Source organism: Stigmatopora argus, chromosome 17 (assembly GCF_051989625.1).
Source record: "Stigmatopora argus isolate UIUO_Sarg chromosome 17, RoL_Sarg_1.0, whole genome shotgun sequence".
NCBI classification, from domain to species: domain Eukaryota; kingdom Metazoa; phylum Chordata; class Actinopteri; order Syngnathiformes; family Syngnathidae; genus Stigmatopora; species Stigmatopora argus.
Window position 1 is genome coordinate 10,514,702 of NC_135403.1, and position 13,617 is coordinate 10,528,318.

Genomic DNA, 13,617 nt, shown 5'->3' on the forward strand with positions numbered 1-13,617 from the left:
AGCACTAAAACTTTATTTTTTTTGATTCAGCACAGTAAGGAATTGTACAAATAAATGTTACATGATTTTGTGTGCAAACATGTAGAGCTGTGTTAACTAAAGACTGACCAATCAACAACAAACTATCAATACAAAAAAAAAGTTTGAAATAAATATATTTTATTTTGCTATTTTAAACCTGGATTATTGGGAAACTTCAAACCTGTCGTAATCTGATTACGTCTGACTTTATTTTGAAAGGGTATCACCAAGCGTTTCCTGTAAGCAAAGCCTACTTCACTCGCTGTTTAAAGCCGCACCATCTCAGCCTTCTACCTCGCACCGCCTCTGCAGGATCCTTTTAAGGACAAGAGGCGTTATTATATTCCGATTAGGACACATTTCACCACTTTTTCATTGTTTCTCCCCATTTGATCTATTTCAAGGTGACACAGGGTAGCCGCTGCCTGCCGCAGTCCGCCGGCCGGCCGGACGCACCTCACCCCGATATGGTGCGTTTCTATTCCGCCTTTGGACATCCATGACGATCGGACGTCTTATCTTAGCATCTGGTTTATTTGCAGAGCGATACATTTCTGGCCATTTCTCACTCTTAGCCGGAGAGGCCATGCAGCACGCCGGGGGGTGCTTATCAGCAGGTGGATGGCCAACCTGACGCAAAGCCGCTGTAAAAGCGACGCTCCAGACGGTCCAGACGCTCCAGGTCTACCGGGGGACACATATTACAATCATGCTTCCAGGGGTAGGCGTGTTCGGAACCAGCCTGACCGCCAGGGTCATCATCCCTCTGCTGAAGAATGAGGGATTCGCCGTCAAGGCGCTTTGGGGTCGCACGCAGGAAGAGGCGGAGGAGCTGGCCAAGGAGATGGACGTCCCGTTTTACACCAACCGGATCGACGACGTGCTCTTGCACCAGGACGTGGATTTGGTTTGCATTAACCTGCCACCGCCTCTGACCAGGCAGATCGCAGTCAAAACCTTGGGTGAGTGGCTTTGAGGGGTTGGGGGAGGATGCTACTAGTATATACTGATGCTTCTGTAGTTCCGGGGGGATGGGGGGCGTGGAGGCTGATGGGAAGGGGGTTGCGTGGTGGTGGTCGACTAACCTGACAGCCTTGCAGCTCCAATCAGTGTGCATGACTAAAATATAAAAAGCTTGATTTATGTGTGGAAGCCAACATTCATTCAAGGGTTGAGGGTGTAGGGCAGGGGTGTCAGACTCGGGTTGGTTCGCGGGCCGCGCTAACGTCAACTCGATTTCATGTGGGATGGACCATTTTAAATATAATATTTAGATTTTTTTTAATAAATGGATTAAAAGGACTGGATTAAAAGCCCTGAATATTCAGTTTTTTATAGATCGAAAACAATGTTTATTTTAGCTTTTTTATATATATTTTTAGATTTTACAAAATGATTTTTGAACTAAAAACACAGAAAATGGAGTAATAAATTACAATTATTGATTTAAAAGGGGGAAAATCAGGAAATTTAATATACATCTATACTCTTCATTTTAATTTGGTCCTAAAACAGAAAGTCGGCACTCATGATTTATTTTCCCGGGCCACACAAAATGATGCGGCGGGCCAGATTTGGCCCCCGGGCCGCCACTTTGACACATGTGGTGTAGGGGGTGCTGGAGCTCATCCCAGCTAATGTGATGGACACCCTGAATCAGTGGCCAGCCAATGGCAGGCCACGAGGAGATGAACTTGAAATTAGAAAAGTGGTTTAGAATAATAATACATAATTGTTGTTATGCTTATGACTTGCTTTTTTTGTTGTCGTTGTTGCTATGAACTTTTTTTTCACTCTATTCTCCTGCTGCTGTGTGTGCGCATGTTTGTGTGTGTGTGATGCCAGAACGATCAGCCTGTCATGTGAAGGGCACTCATGAAATAGATCTTGTGACTGCAGCCAATGTGTAAATTAGCCAGCTCTTTTAAATCAGATGACTGCTTTTGGACAGACACAAATGCAGTCTAGCATGTGATTTTCATATCAACTTCAGGTCATGGCGGCTGCTAATTCGGAAATTCAATTTAGGTCAGTGGGAGCACGAGAGTCTCGCAAGTTTGTCAGGGAACGTCATTGGCACTTTTGGCATTCCGACATTCATCGTCTTGTTGACTTTTGTTAAACACGGTTGGAGTGCCAACACAAGCGAGTGGCCGAGCATACGACGGGCAGTATCCCATTGCTTTTCTTATGTCAATATCGAAAGTGTATTAAATCACAGGCTGGCTAGACTAACATCTGCTCATGCCAACAAATGGGATTTATTGAGTGTCTTTATAGGGTTCCTGAGTAACGTTGTTGATGTGGCTGTTGCACAAGCTTGCTAATCATGAGCCAGATTACCAGTCTGGTACCAGTGAACTTGAGTGAAACAACAACATGCCTTTTAGTTGCTTGTCAACGGCCATTCTTTGCCACTCCTTCCTCTGTGCTCATTTCCTCGCTGCTTTTTGTCTTCCTTCCCAGCCGTCTCTCCTTCTCAGCTTCCATCCCACCTCCAGGCAAGTCTATATCCAATTAGACTTGGGTTTTACAGGATAACATTTTTTTAACCTAGTCTATAAATAGTAGACATTTTACACAGGGAGTATGGATAGCATGAGATAAAGTGTTAAGATACAGCATGAGTACAGTCTTTTATATACTCCTCCCCATACCAGACATTCATTTATGTACGTCACCTTGTTTTCTGTAAAAATAGTGACCTCACTCAAAGTGTTGCCAAAAAGGAGCTGGATTGTTTAAACAGGGTCGTTTTCCACTTGATGACATTTCCCCCGTAGACGATAGCAACATACTCGTAACGGAAGTGACGCTATTGTAAGAAGGAAGACTAACTTCCTGTAGCGTGTGTGATTGTGATCTCCATGTGGCTGATGCAAGTGTGTGATATAATTCCTGTGACATAGGAATTTGAACTTTGTAGCGACTTTCCCCTCTAGTCCGCTTGTTAATGGAGAATAAAAAGATATCAGTATACAATAATGCCTATCATAAATGTTTATTTATATGCCCCAGAGTGGAGAGCAGAAAATGCCTACACAGTACGTACTATTAAGTCTTGAATAAAAATTTTAGGTATAAAACCAGAATTTGAGCAGCCATGGTCACAAGGAGCAGAAATCAAGAGAAGTCACCCAAAGACTAACTTGTTCCACATGTCATTCATGTTTTACCAGGCTGGCCTTGTCGTTTCGACAAACAGGTCGATCTTGTTAAACAACATCTCTCTTTCCTTGGGATTTTTTTCACTTTCCTCCTTGGGATTGTGACATTCCTGGGGCGCCTGATGTCACTTAAGCTTTCTGGCTGTCTTCCAAGGCCGAGAAAGACTCTATTTATGCCCTCCAAAAAGATTGACTTAAGAATAAATATCCTTCCCCAATCCATGTAAGTAGGACTTCTCAAGTACTTTCATATCCGTGGCATAAACATCCTTTCAAAAGTATTTTTTACCTGTCAGGTAAACCCATAGTGATCAGTGAAATGTGAAGGAAACTCACCTCTGGTGTCATGAATCTGTACAGGCTAAAATAAGATTTAAAGACTATCTCAGTATTCTAGAATGGAATGTGCTATCAGAAGTCAGAACGTTTGGTCTTAATCTTAATCGCAGGTCATTCAACGGGAGGATAATGACCCAAAACACAGAGCTAAAAATACCCCAAATTAGGTAGATAATTAAGCTCTTACGTAAGAGTAAAACCTTTTAACTGTCTACAATTGGCCTGCTATGAACCCTGATCTAAATCCAATTGAACATCTGTAGAAGGAGCTGGAGGAATTGTAAAAACCTCTGAAAACTGGACCACTATGTCAGGTTTTTTTGCTTTAAATACACTTAATTCCATGTGTAGTAGTCCAACTTGGACAAACGTTTGTTACTTTCCCACCTCACTCAAAACAGCTTTGTGACGTTAGGGTAAAATCCCTGTGTTGTTACAAAATGTACATTATTGTGTAACAAATTAAATCATGCAATAATATGTGGTTTTAGTTTGATATTCTGGAAAAGGAGGAAACTACTCACTCAACCTGACACAAGACTAAAACATGGTAATGAGTGTGCTTGTACGTCAAGGGCAGAATAGAAAGAGCGCACTTCCCCTGACCTTTGTAAAAGACACACATGATTCACACCATCGTTATCTGTTAATAGCATCACCAAAATTCTCTTTAATCGAGTCACAAGTTTCCTATCTTGACAATTAATATTATAAATTGCCTGGGACATTAATTAAAACACTTTTTGCAGGGGTTGGTGTAGAGCACATGTGTCAAAGTGGCGGCCCAGGGGCCAAATGTGGCCCGCCGCATCATTTTGTGTGGCCCGGTAAAGTAAATCATGAGAGCCGACTTTCTGTTTTCGGATCAAATTAAAATGAAGAGTATAGATGTACATTAAATTTCCTGATTTTCCCCCTTTTAAATCAATAATTGTAATTTTTTAATCATTTTTTCTGTGTTTTTAGTTCAAAAATCATTTTGTAAAATCTAAAAATATATTTAAAAAAAGCTAAAATAAACATTGTTTTAGATATATAAAAAACTGAATATTCAGGGCTTTTAATCCAGTTCTTTTAATCAATTTATTTTAAAAAAGTAAATATTATATCTAAAATGGTCCGGCCCACATGAGATCTGGTCACCATGAATGTGACCCGCCAACCAAACTGGGTTTGACACCCCTGGTGTAGGGTGTAGTTGTTTTTTATTTTGACACTTGTAAAGTTTCATAGAAAACTTGCTGTTCCAGACTTGACCTCCATTCATTGGTCATTTTCGATTAAGGATTTTGTACCAACCTAGCCAAGAGACTGTCTGTGATAGCTAGGGAAAGTAAACCCCTATGCATTTCTCACTGGCTCGTGTTCATGTTTTCCGAGCCGCCCATTTACATGATAATGACTGCTCTGGGAGTATGTGGGTGAAAAAAAAACACTAAATGCAGAGAAAATGATGATGGAGTGACAACAAGGAGCATAGAGGAGAAAGCTTGGGCTTCCTGTGAAATTGCTTTTGTCTGTTGGATGAATGGCCGAGTAGGGGATGCTCTTTCAAGCACGCTGACAAGTGAGCTTTCTCGTATTAAGTAGAAAAGCTCCCAAACACAACCCACTCTGAGTCCTGCCTTTCTTTACTATGGATCGGCTAGAAGGAAATGTTTTGCATGGCGGTGAACTTGAGTCTTTTTTTTCTGATCACTTAACACCAAACAGCCAAGTTCTAGTGTAGCGTAGTATAGTAAAGCTTCCTATTCATAACAGGAAATGATATCTGGTCCTGTATCATTTCCTGTTACATGCACAGTTGGGCGAATTTTCATCTCTATCTGATGAAACATTTTTATTCCTACAACTTGACTCTTAAAACTTGAGAAAATGAAGAAACAGATCAATTCCTCTGGGCAATATTTATCTATTTCCGTCCTTCCCATGCATGACTCAAGTTTTGGTGTGGTTCTTCTGGGCGTGAAAATATTCTAGAAGCCTGGCATGACTTAACGATGTAGGCAGTGCTTGGTCCTGAATTGCATTGGATAAGGAAAAAAAGAAGTGAAAAAAAAATTGTTTAATCTGAGCTATTATGTTATTTAAAAATGCTAGGTATAGGTTCATTTAGTGTAATAGCACTGAAGTACTGTAATTAATTAATTAACTTGATTTGTTGATTTGGTGATGTGGCATTTGCAAAGGTTCCCTCAGTATTTTGGATGCTATTTCACTCATTAATTTAGAGTAAAGATTGTTCAAAATAGTGTTTCCCTTCCCTATAATAATCTTGGATACACACAATATAGTACAGATTTACAGTAGTCCTTTCTAAGAATGAGCCATAGTTCCTTGTCAGTGGTTGACAGAAATGGCTGTCGGGGGGTTTCATCACCATGACAACAGTCCAGATTGTACCAAGCGGCAATATGTGCGCTCCTCTTTTCGCAAGTTCATCTGTCTCAGACAAATATGAGCCTAAAACCGAGCTACTTAGTGACAATGTCACACAGCTGCCCGAGGATGTTCGTGGTTATGAGTTTACTCTTATTACTCGTGTGTGCTCGTCGTCTTTAATTACCATAACAGATTAGATTTTCTATTCATTGTCACATCAGTCTTGGTCCTTCAGGATGATTTTCATGTTTGTTTAGTTTAATTTCTTTTTTACTTATGAGCTTCATGGCTCATAAAGAAACTCAACTGGTTACTCGTGGTCTTGACCACAATTTTGATATGGTTGAGGGAATGGTAAATTATTGGTTTCACTAGAATTGAACATTATGTTTGACTTCAAACACCTAATACTGGTCCTCACTGGAATTCTTAAATCAAAGTGTGTAAGCTGAACTAGACTCCAATTTTCCGATTTATTGCAAGCCTAACGATAGCAGTCACATTTTTGCTATTAAAAGCACGGAACAATGGATTTGTTGCCTCCCTCGATAATCCTCTGGTCGTAAAGTCCTGTCATTAAATGGACAGTTATTCTTGTCTGCTTGACTCATTCAATCCATTTGCAGCTATTTCTGACCTCATTCATGTCCTTGGAATATGTTAGACTTGCTGTACTGAGCTGTGGATTGATCATTCCATGGCACTGTCTATGGTGCTGAATCAGCGGATGGAATTGTCGATGCACAATTTTTCCCCTCGTGATTACTTGTCGTGCATCATGACCAAGTCATCAACAACAATTCAAGGAATTGTATTCAAATATATGTCAGTAAGGATCTAATTTTGAATATTTTTTGGGTTAACCATATCAGGATTAATTTTGACCACTGACATCTTTGCTGGTCTTATTTGGACTCAATAGTACTTTAATTTTCTATTAATCCTTGATGAATTAATACTTTCATAACCAACACTTTAGGTCCACATGAATGAAACTGCAGTTTTGACACCCTTGCAAAAACCATGCAAACTGTCCATATTCCGTTTGCAAGTAGAAAAATGATATAAATAATATGGTGCTGCGCTGTTGTGGTTTCACTTTTACAATATGTTGGAGACTGTTAGCCCACGTGTGCTGATTAGAATGCAGTGCAATATGTTCATGCCTGTGTGAGAGTGATTAGGAAGGAGAACTTGCAGTGCACCAGTTAATTAAACCCCAGGCGACCCCGCCACTGATGGAAGTTTGAGCCTGATAACACACTGTGGCAAGCAGATCATTCACTTTTCCCTATTTGTCATCACTAGTTAACATGGTTCTGAACCTTTCATTGTTTACCCTGAGTCCAACAGCTAATTGCCTACCAACAAACCACCTTCCCATATGGCGCGTCAATAGTACTAACAAGGACACGGATCTATATGACACAAACAGTGTCTTTAATTTATTTTCTAAAACTTGTAGATGAACTGCATAAGAAGGGAGTATTTTGGCAGTTATGATTGGATCAACACAATGGTGTAATTTACAATAAGTGTTTACTATCGTGCTTTTAGTGCACCCATTAGGTTTGGAATAAAAGCCCTGGTCACTAGTCAACTCTCCATCATCTTTCAGTGAATGGGGTTGATGCATAGGTTAATGGTAGCACTTTTAGGAATGCTAATCAAGCAAATGAAGGGCATTAGCTGAAAGGGAAAGATGGCTGAGTGAGAATAATGACCGCCATTATTCATACTTGTTTTGCTCCGATGTGTAATTGGAGATGGAGCTTCAGATAGATATTAGATAGGGACCCACATTTTTCAAAGGCAACCGCGTTATCTGGTTTTGTCAGGTTAGTTTAGCGGTGCTTGTCAATTTTCTCTTGAGTATATTAATGTGTAATATTTGATTTGCCATCCACAATCCGGATGGAGCAAGGCGTTGCATTTGTTGTTGTGGTTTTGATGTAAAATAGTCAAACAAAAATTGGGTTTTGCACTTTTTAATGAATGACCTTGTTGAGAAAATTTCATCTCGTCAAGTCATTTGACCTGATAGAAAATAGCCGACGCATTCCAAAACAATGACATCGTTGTTTAAATATTTGGGATGAGAATGTCCAGGGTTACATTCTAGGGTGTGACTTAATAGTAAGTGACTTCTTTTGGTATTTCTCGTGTAACACTGAGAATAGAATTAAGGTCATATTTGAAAATGCATATACCAGCACAGTAAGTTATCTTACTACAGAGCGTGTTAGTACAATAGATTTAAAATGGCTATCAAGGGTATTAAATTACTGGTCAAACAGCTTTCCATTTGCGGGAGTACCGGGAATTTTACGGTTATGCAGGAATGCAAAAAGACTCCACCCAGACTTGCTCTTCTTGGCGTGCCAGATTTTCTTGCACCACATGGCAAATAACTATTGTCTCGACAGTAATTCTTTCCCGATACCCCATGTGGTCATTTGCTCCCCTCCATGTCAATTTATATCCACGCCCCATGAATCGACTCAAGAAGACGCTTGTTCAATGCCGTTAACAATGGAAAATGAGTGATGACTCTGATTTATCACAATCTCTTCCTGCCCTGCCTACACACTAACCTCTTCCAACCCATTCGACCTCAACAATAGGCAGGCGTGTAATGGCTTGAGGTATTCTTGTCCGATATCACCCCTGCCCTGGATGTGGATTTGTGAATATCAGTGTGGAGGAGGATTCATTGGAGCCATGCACAGAGAAGCAGGTGCCCTGGATGGAAGCCAGCTGAAAAAAGGCATTGACTGCAGACTCAGCCTTTCCTTGGAATGACGCAGCTGCTGCCTTTTTTTCACTTAAATTTAGCAGCTTCCCTTGAAACAAGTACCGTATTTACCGCACTATAATGCGCCCCGGAGTACGCCCATTCAATGAAAGGCCAATCTTAAAATTTGTTTCATATATAAGGCACTCCAGATTATAAAATGCAGTAGTAGTAGTAGTACGGGATTGTGTTAAACATCCACTAAATGGACCTTTAGTAGGGAATTTCATACAATGATTAACCAATATTGATCCATAGATAAGGCGCATCGCAAAAATGCTTCATGAAAATACTCACACGTTCACATAATGAAACCTAAGCAACTGTATCGGTGCATCTTTATTCAGGAAGACCTCGTTTTTTGTATTCATATCATTCTAATATTCGAGCTAACATTAGTCAATAATTTTTAATCTATATGCCAGGTGTTTCTTCAGCCATTCAAGTCTCCATGTTACGCATAATGTATGTCCTGTCTCTAAATTATTGATGTTGAGAGACCAAGCTGCAGAGCTTTTTTTCTGCTCCATTACGACTCTGCTACAGCACCACTCTGTCTCCTAGTTGAGGGTGCCACATGAATACCAGTTTGATTCATGTAATCTAAAACTGACTTTGTTTCAACAGATTTCAAAGCAAACAAATCCCTGAATAAGTGTTTTCTCTAAATTTGTACTTTTTTTGTGGCATTGTCCCGCTTTGAATGACACAAATCTCTCTGTTTTGATGAAACAACTAAAAATGCTTGTAGCAGAATAGGTAGAAGAGTAGCCAAATGAATGAATGCATCCTTGTGTGCCTTGTTGAGCAACAGAAAGAGATAAAACACACAGTTGTGAGTGCATTTTGTGTCCGTGAGGGTTGAGTGGTGTTTGGAAGGGACGGTGGCTCAGTTTCTCACTCTGGATTTCTCAGATCTGGGTCAAAGGGATTAGTTTCCATGCTTGGAGAATTGCTCCTAATGACGGATTACTATAGGAAGTTTCACTTTCACAACTACTGCGCTGCCCAATCCACCTAACCAAGATTCATCCACTAAACTTGATGAGGCTTAGAAGAAATAGCCATGTTTTTGAACACATTGTATAGTCCAGTAGGGAAGTACACAAAATAAAATGTACAGCAAAGGAACAGTATACATTTTATAATCTCTTACAACTATAAATGAAGAAAAAATTGATGACTCTATAGAAAGTTTGTAGAACTTGCTTTTTTTAGTCCATATGTTCTCACCCATTCACAAAGTTGCATTAGAATCACTTACTCTAAATATTGATAGTTATTCCTTAACCCTGCTGGCAAACAACAGGAAAATAAAAGACCCTCTTACTAAAGTTAATCGGTATAATTCGTGGGTTATTGGCAAATCCTTACTTTAGTACTAAACCATTTTTAAACCTGACCTGTTTGTTGGCATTGATTTTTTTTAAGATAGAAAGTTTTCCCTGTGAAACGAGTGTTAAATTTCAGGCTACATTAACACAGAACTTTTTTCCCCCCAAGGTATTGGAAAAAACGTCATTTGCGACAGGACAGCCACACCTTTGGATGCTTTCCGAATGATGTCCGCAGCCCAGTATTACCCCAAGTTGCTGAGCATCATGGGAAATGTTCTACGCTTCTTGCCGGCCTTTGTTCGAATGAAGGAGCTTTTGGAGGAAGGCTACGTGGGGGAACTTCTGGTTTGTGAGGCGCAGGTAAGGTTACTCTCTGTTTATTATGCGAGGTTGAGATCAGAAAGGCAACATTATCTTTTTTTCCTGCATTTGGAATGGTTAACTAAGTGTAAATTCTGTTTGTTTGAAGGTCCACAGTGGGAGTCTCCTTGGGAAAAAATATAACTGGAGCTGCGATGACCTGATGGGAGGCGGGGGCTTACACTCAGTGGGCAGTTACATCATCGACCTGCTCACGTTTCTGACGGGCCAGCGTGCCGCTAAAGTCCACGGCTTCCTCAAGACTTTTGTCAAACAGACGGATCACATCCAAGGGATCCGTCAGATCACCAGCGATGACTTCTGCACGTTCCAGATGGTGCTGGAAGGAGGGGCCTGCTGCACCGTCACGCTCAACTTCAACGTCCCCGGAGAATTTCGACAGGAAGTCATCATCGTCGGGACGGTCGGGAGGTTATCCGTCACCGGGACGGACTTGTACGGACAGAAGAACAACGTTGGTGGAGGCACTGAGCTTCTTCTAAAGGACACTACGCCTCTTGAAAAGGCTTCTTTACCGGAGAAGGCCTTCAGCGACATCCCTTCTCCGTATCTGACCGGAATGATCCGAATGATCCAGGCGGTTCGGCAAGCCTTTCAGGAACAGGACGATCGGCGGACATGGGACGGCAGGCCTCTGACCATGGCCGCCACCTTCGAGGATTGTCTTTACGCTCTCTGCGTGGTGGATACGATCAAGAAATCCAACCAATGTGGAGAGTGGCAGAACATTGCGGTCATGACGGAAGAACCAGAGGTCAGCCCGGCTTATTTGATCAGCGAGGCCATGCGGCGAAGTCGAATGTCTCTCTACTGTTAGAAGAGACGACCTCAAAAGTATGTTTGGTGCTGTCCAATCTGTATTGTTGGCACCTGATGGGTCAACTCCAATCATAGTGTTTTCTGCTTCAGCAGGAGAGCAAAAACAGTTCGTTCGTCATCAAATATTTATACGAAAGCTTTTCTTTTTGCCCTTCCGATGGCCTTTCCTTTTCCAGATCGGAATGCAACTACTCCTACTGTGTTGTCTGTTTTTCCAAAGAGGTATTACACCTCCTGCCTCCCGAATTGGTCAGAAAGACAACCCCACACTGTGTGTTTGAGCGAGACCAGACCAGGAAGGACAATAGAGTCGTGCTGCTGTCAACTTGCTCTGATAGGATCTACTTTATAGGTTCACCAAGTGAATGTTAACGAAAATAAGATTGTGTTTCAGGCAGTTTCTGCCATTGTCACGCAAATCTAATGTTGGACTGATTTGTTTTCGAATGGGAAAACTGCTTTAACCCCTTTTAAATATTCCATTTAGGTTCTTTTCAAGCGTGTTTCACAACAGGATCTTTGTGAAAACTCTGGGTTTTGTGCAACTGTGAGAGGTTTCTTTTTTCTTTTCTTTTTTTTTACCTCGGAAATTATGGTTTACATTTGAAAGGAAAAAAACAGTTTCACTTCAGAGTGGTTGAATTCAGCTAAAAGTATGCAGCATGGATTAAATAATTATATCGTAAATGTAAAGCCTATTTAACACATGCAAGGTTTTGATAGCTGGTTAGAATGGGTACATTTAAAAAAAGACACAATGGCACACTGTAGCAGCAATATTGACTTTATTATGACGTAAACATTCATCACATTATTTTTCTCATCAAAATTCAATCATGAAAATGTCACTAAATGGCCATCTATAAGGTATACATTTTTGCTGTTGCAATAAGGAATTTAAATTCCCTCTGATATAAAACGGTTGATACTGTTGTTCAATTGAAAGTTTTACTCTTTTTTGCACCCATTTTAAGATGATCTCATTCATTTATTTCTGCACAAACTAAAAGACATTTTCAGTTACAGAAAAATATTAATTCTGGTTTATTTCTTTTACATGTGTACCAAATGCAGACGCAGTACGTACTATGAATTACAATTTTCTGGAGAACACTGAACTGTACTATTTTTACTGTAGGAAACAAAAATCACTTACTGGAAGTCTTTTGGCTTTTACAGAAGTCCCCAAAAAAGTGAATCATTTACAATTGTATCCAAAATTAACCAAAACATCATCCTTGAGCCACACACTTAACATGCTACTATTTTTTACATATACATCTCTATTCTGATGTGTTTTCTGTTGTCTTAGAACAATATTATTACTATGTTAAAACTACTGAAAGTGTACATATGGTTGTATTCTCAAAGGAACATTGTTTGTTTAAATAAGAACAACTGTATGTATTTTATTTGTCCAAAAAAAATGGAATATTCTTATCGTGAGTATTGCCAGGTATTTATTATTTGTTTGCTGTATGATGCTTAAACTCAATGGACTGACATGCAGTGAACAGGATGTGGGACAATATAAGGTGGACCATATAGTTCCCGTCTATAAAATAGAAATGTTTGAAATACTTTGGTGTTCAAGGTGTGTTTATTTTTTTCACTTTTCCATCATTTGAAAGATTCAGACAAAACATAGCACAGTAAATGTGTTCGACTCGTTAATTGGGAACACAAACAACCTCTAAAGAAATTCTTCTTTTGTGGCAGGGACTGTTACCTAGCAACAAGAAGCAATGTGGCTTGACTTCCCTCCTCTTACACACATAGTAACCGTACCCTCATACAGTAACCAAGGTAACACATGCGACTTTGACAAGTATTTTACTAGTGTGCAAAAGTTGAACACCTGCTGTATAATATTATCATTATAGAACAACACATTTCCATCATTATTTCAGTGGCATCTTGGTTTGGTTTGGCAACACTAAATATTTCCATATAAAGAGTGTGTTGTTTTTAAATTAAAGTATATTTCAATGGGATATATATACAGGGTAACAATAATATTCAATGGGAAGCATGGCTCACAAAATTGGATGGACTCTGGTTACCTCTAGTGGCTTTCTGATTTACTGCACTACACCCTGCATGTACGACAGTCGAATAAAGTTTAATGTGCAATCATAAACAGTTATGCACATACTATAAGAGGCCATGGTTTTTTGAATAAAATCCACCTTGCCTATGTTTAAATATAGGGTGAATACTTAAGTTTAATTCATAAGATCTCACTATAACTGTTGTTGAAAAGTGTGACAAAGATAATTTCTTATTTATAATGTGGATGTACTTTATATAAATTTAGAAGAAAGCACACATTTCACATACAGAAAGTTGTTAACACCTCCACCTCACAGTTCTGGGG

General features: G+C 39.9%; 1 protein-coding gene across 3 annotated transcripts; it reads left to right on the forward strand.

Moving 5' to 3' along the window:
* The first annotated feature begins 260 nt into the window (after positions 1-260).
* Positions 261-12,820, forward strand: gfod1 (glucose-fructose oxidoreductase domain containing 1). 3 transcript variants are annotated; one of them, XM_077624744.1, is made up of 4 exons: positions 261-491; positions 564-983; positions 10,207-10,400; positions 10,510-12,820. In XM_077624744.1, exons 2-4 carry the CDS (start codon positions 731-733, stop codon positions 11,236-11,238), a joined length of 1,176 nt encoding a protein of 391 aa, XP_077480870.1. In that variant the 5' UTR covers positions 261-491; positions 564-730; the 3' UTR covers positions 11,239-12,820. The 3 variants fall into 3 exon arrangements, with proteins under 3 accessions (XP_077480870.1, XP_077480871.1, XP_077480872.1); XM_077624745.1 differs by having other exon boundaries at positions 597-983; XM_077624746.1 differs by lacking the exons at positions 261-491; positions 564-983 and adding an exon at positions 1,617-2,522.
* Positions 12,821-13,617: the final 797 nt, after the last annotated feature.

Bases quoted from the DNA above. Each gene is read 5' to 3' on its own strand.
- gfod1 (XM_077624744.1), top strand. From the start codon at position 731: ATGCTTCCAGGGGTAGGCGTGTTCGGAACCAGCCTGACCGCCAGGGTC. The intron at 984-10,206 runs GTGAGTGGCTTT...TTTCCCCCCAAG, and splicing joins GATCGCAGTCAAAACCTTGG to GTATTGGAAAAAACGTCATT. The intron at 10,401-10,509 runs GTAAGGTTACTC...GTTTGTTTGAAG, and splicing joins TTCTGGTTTGTGAGGCGCAG to GTCCACAGTGGGAGTCTCCT.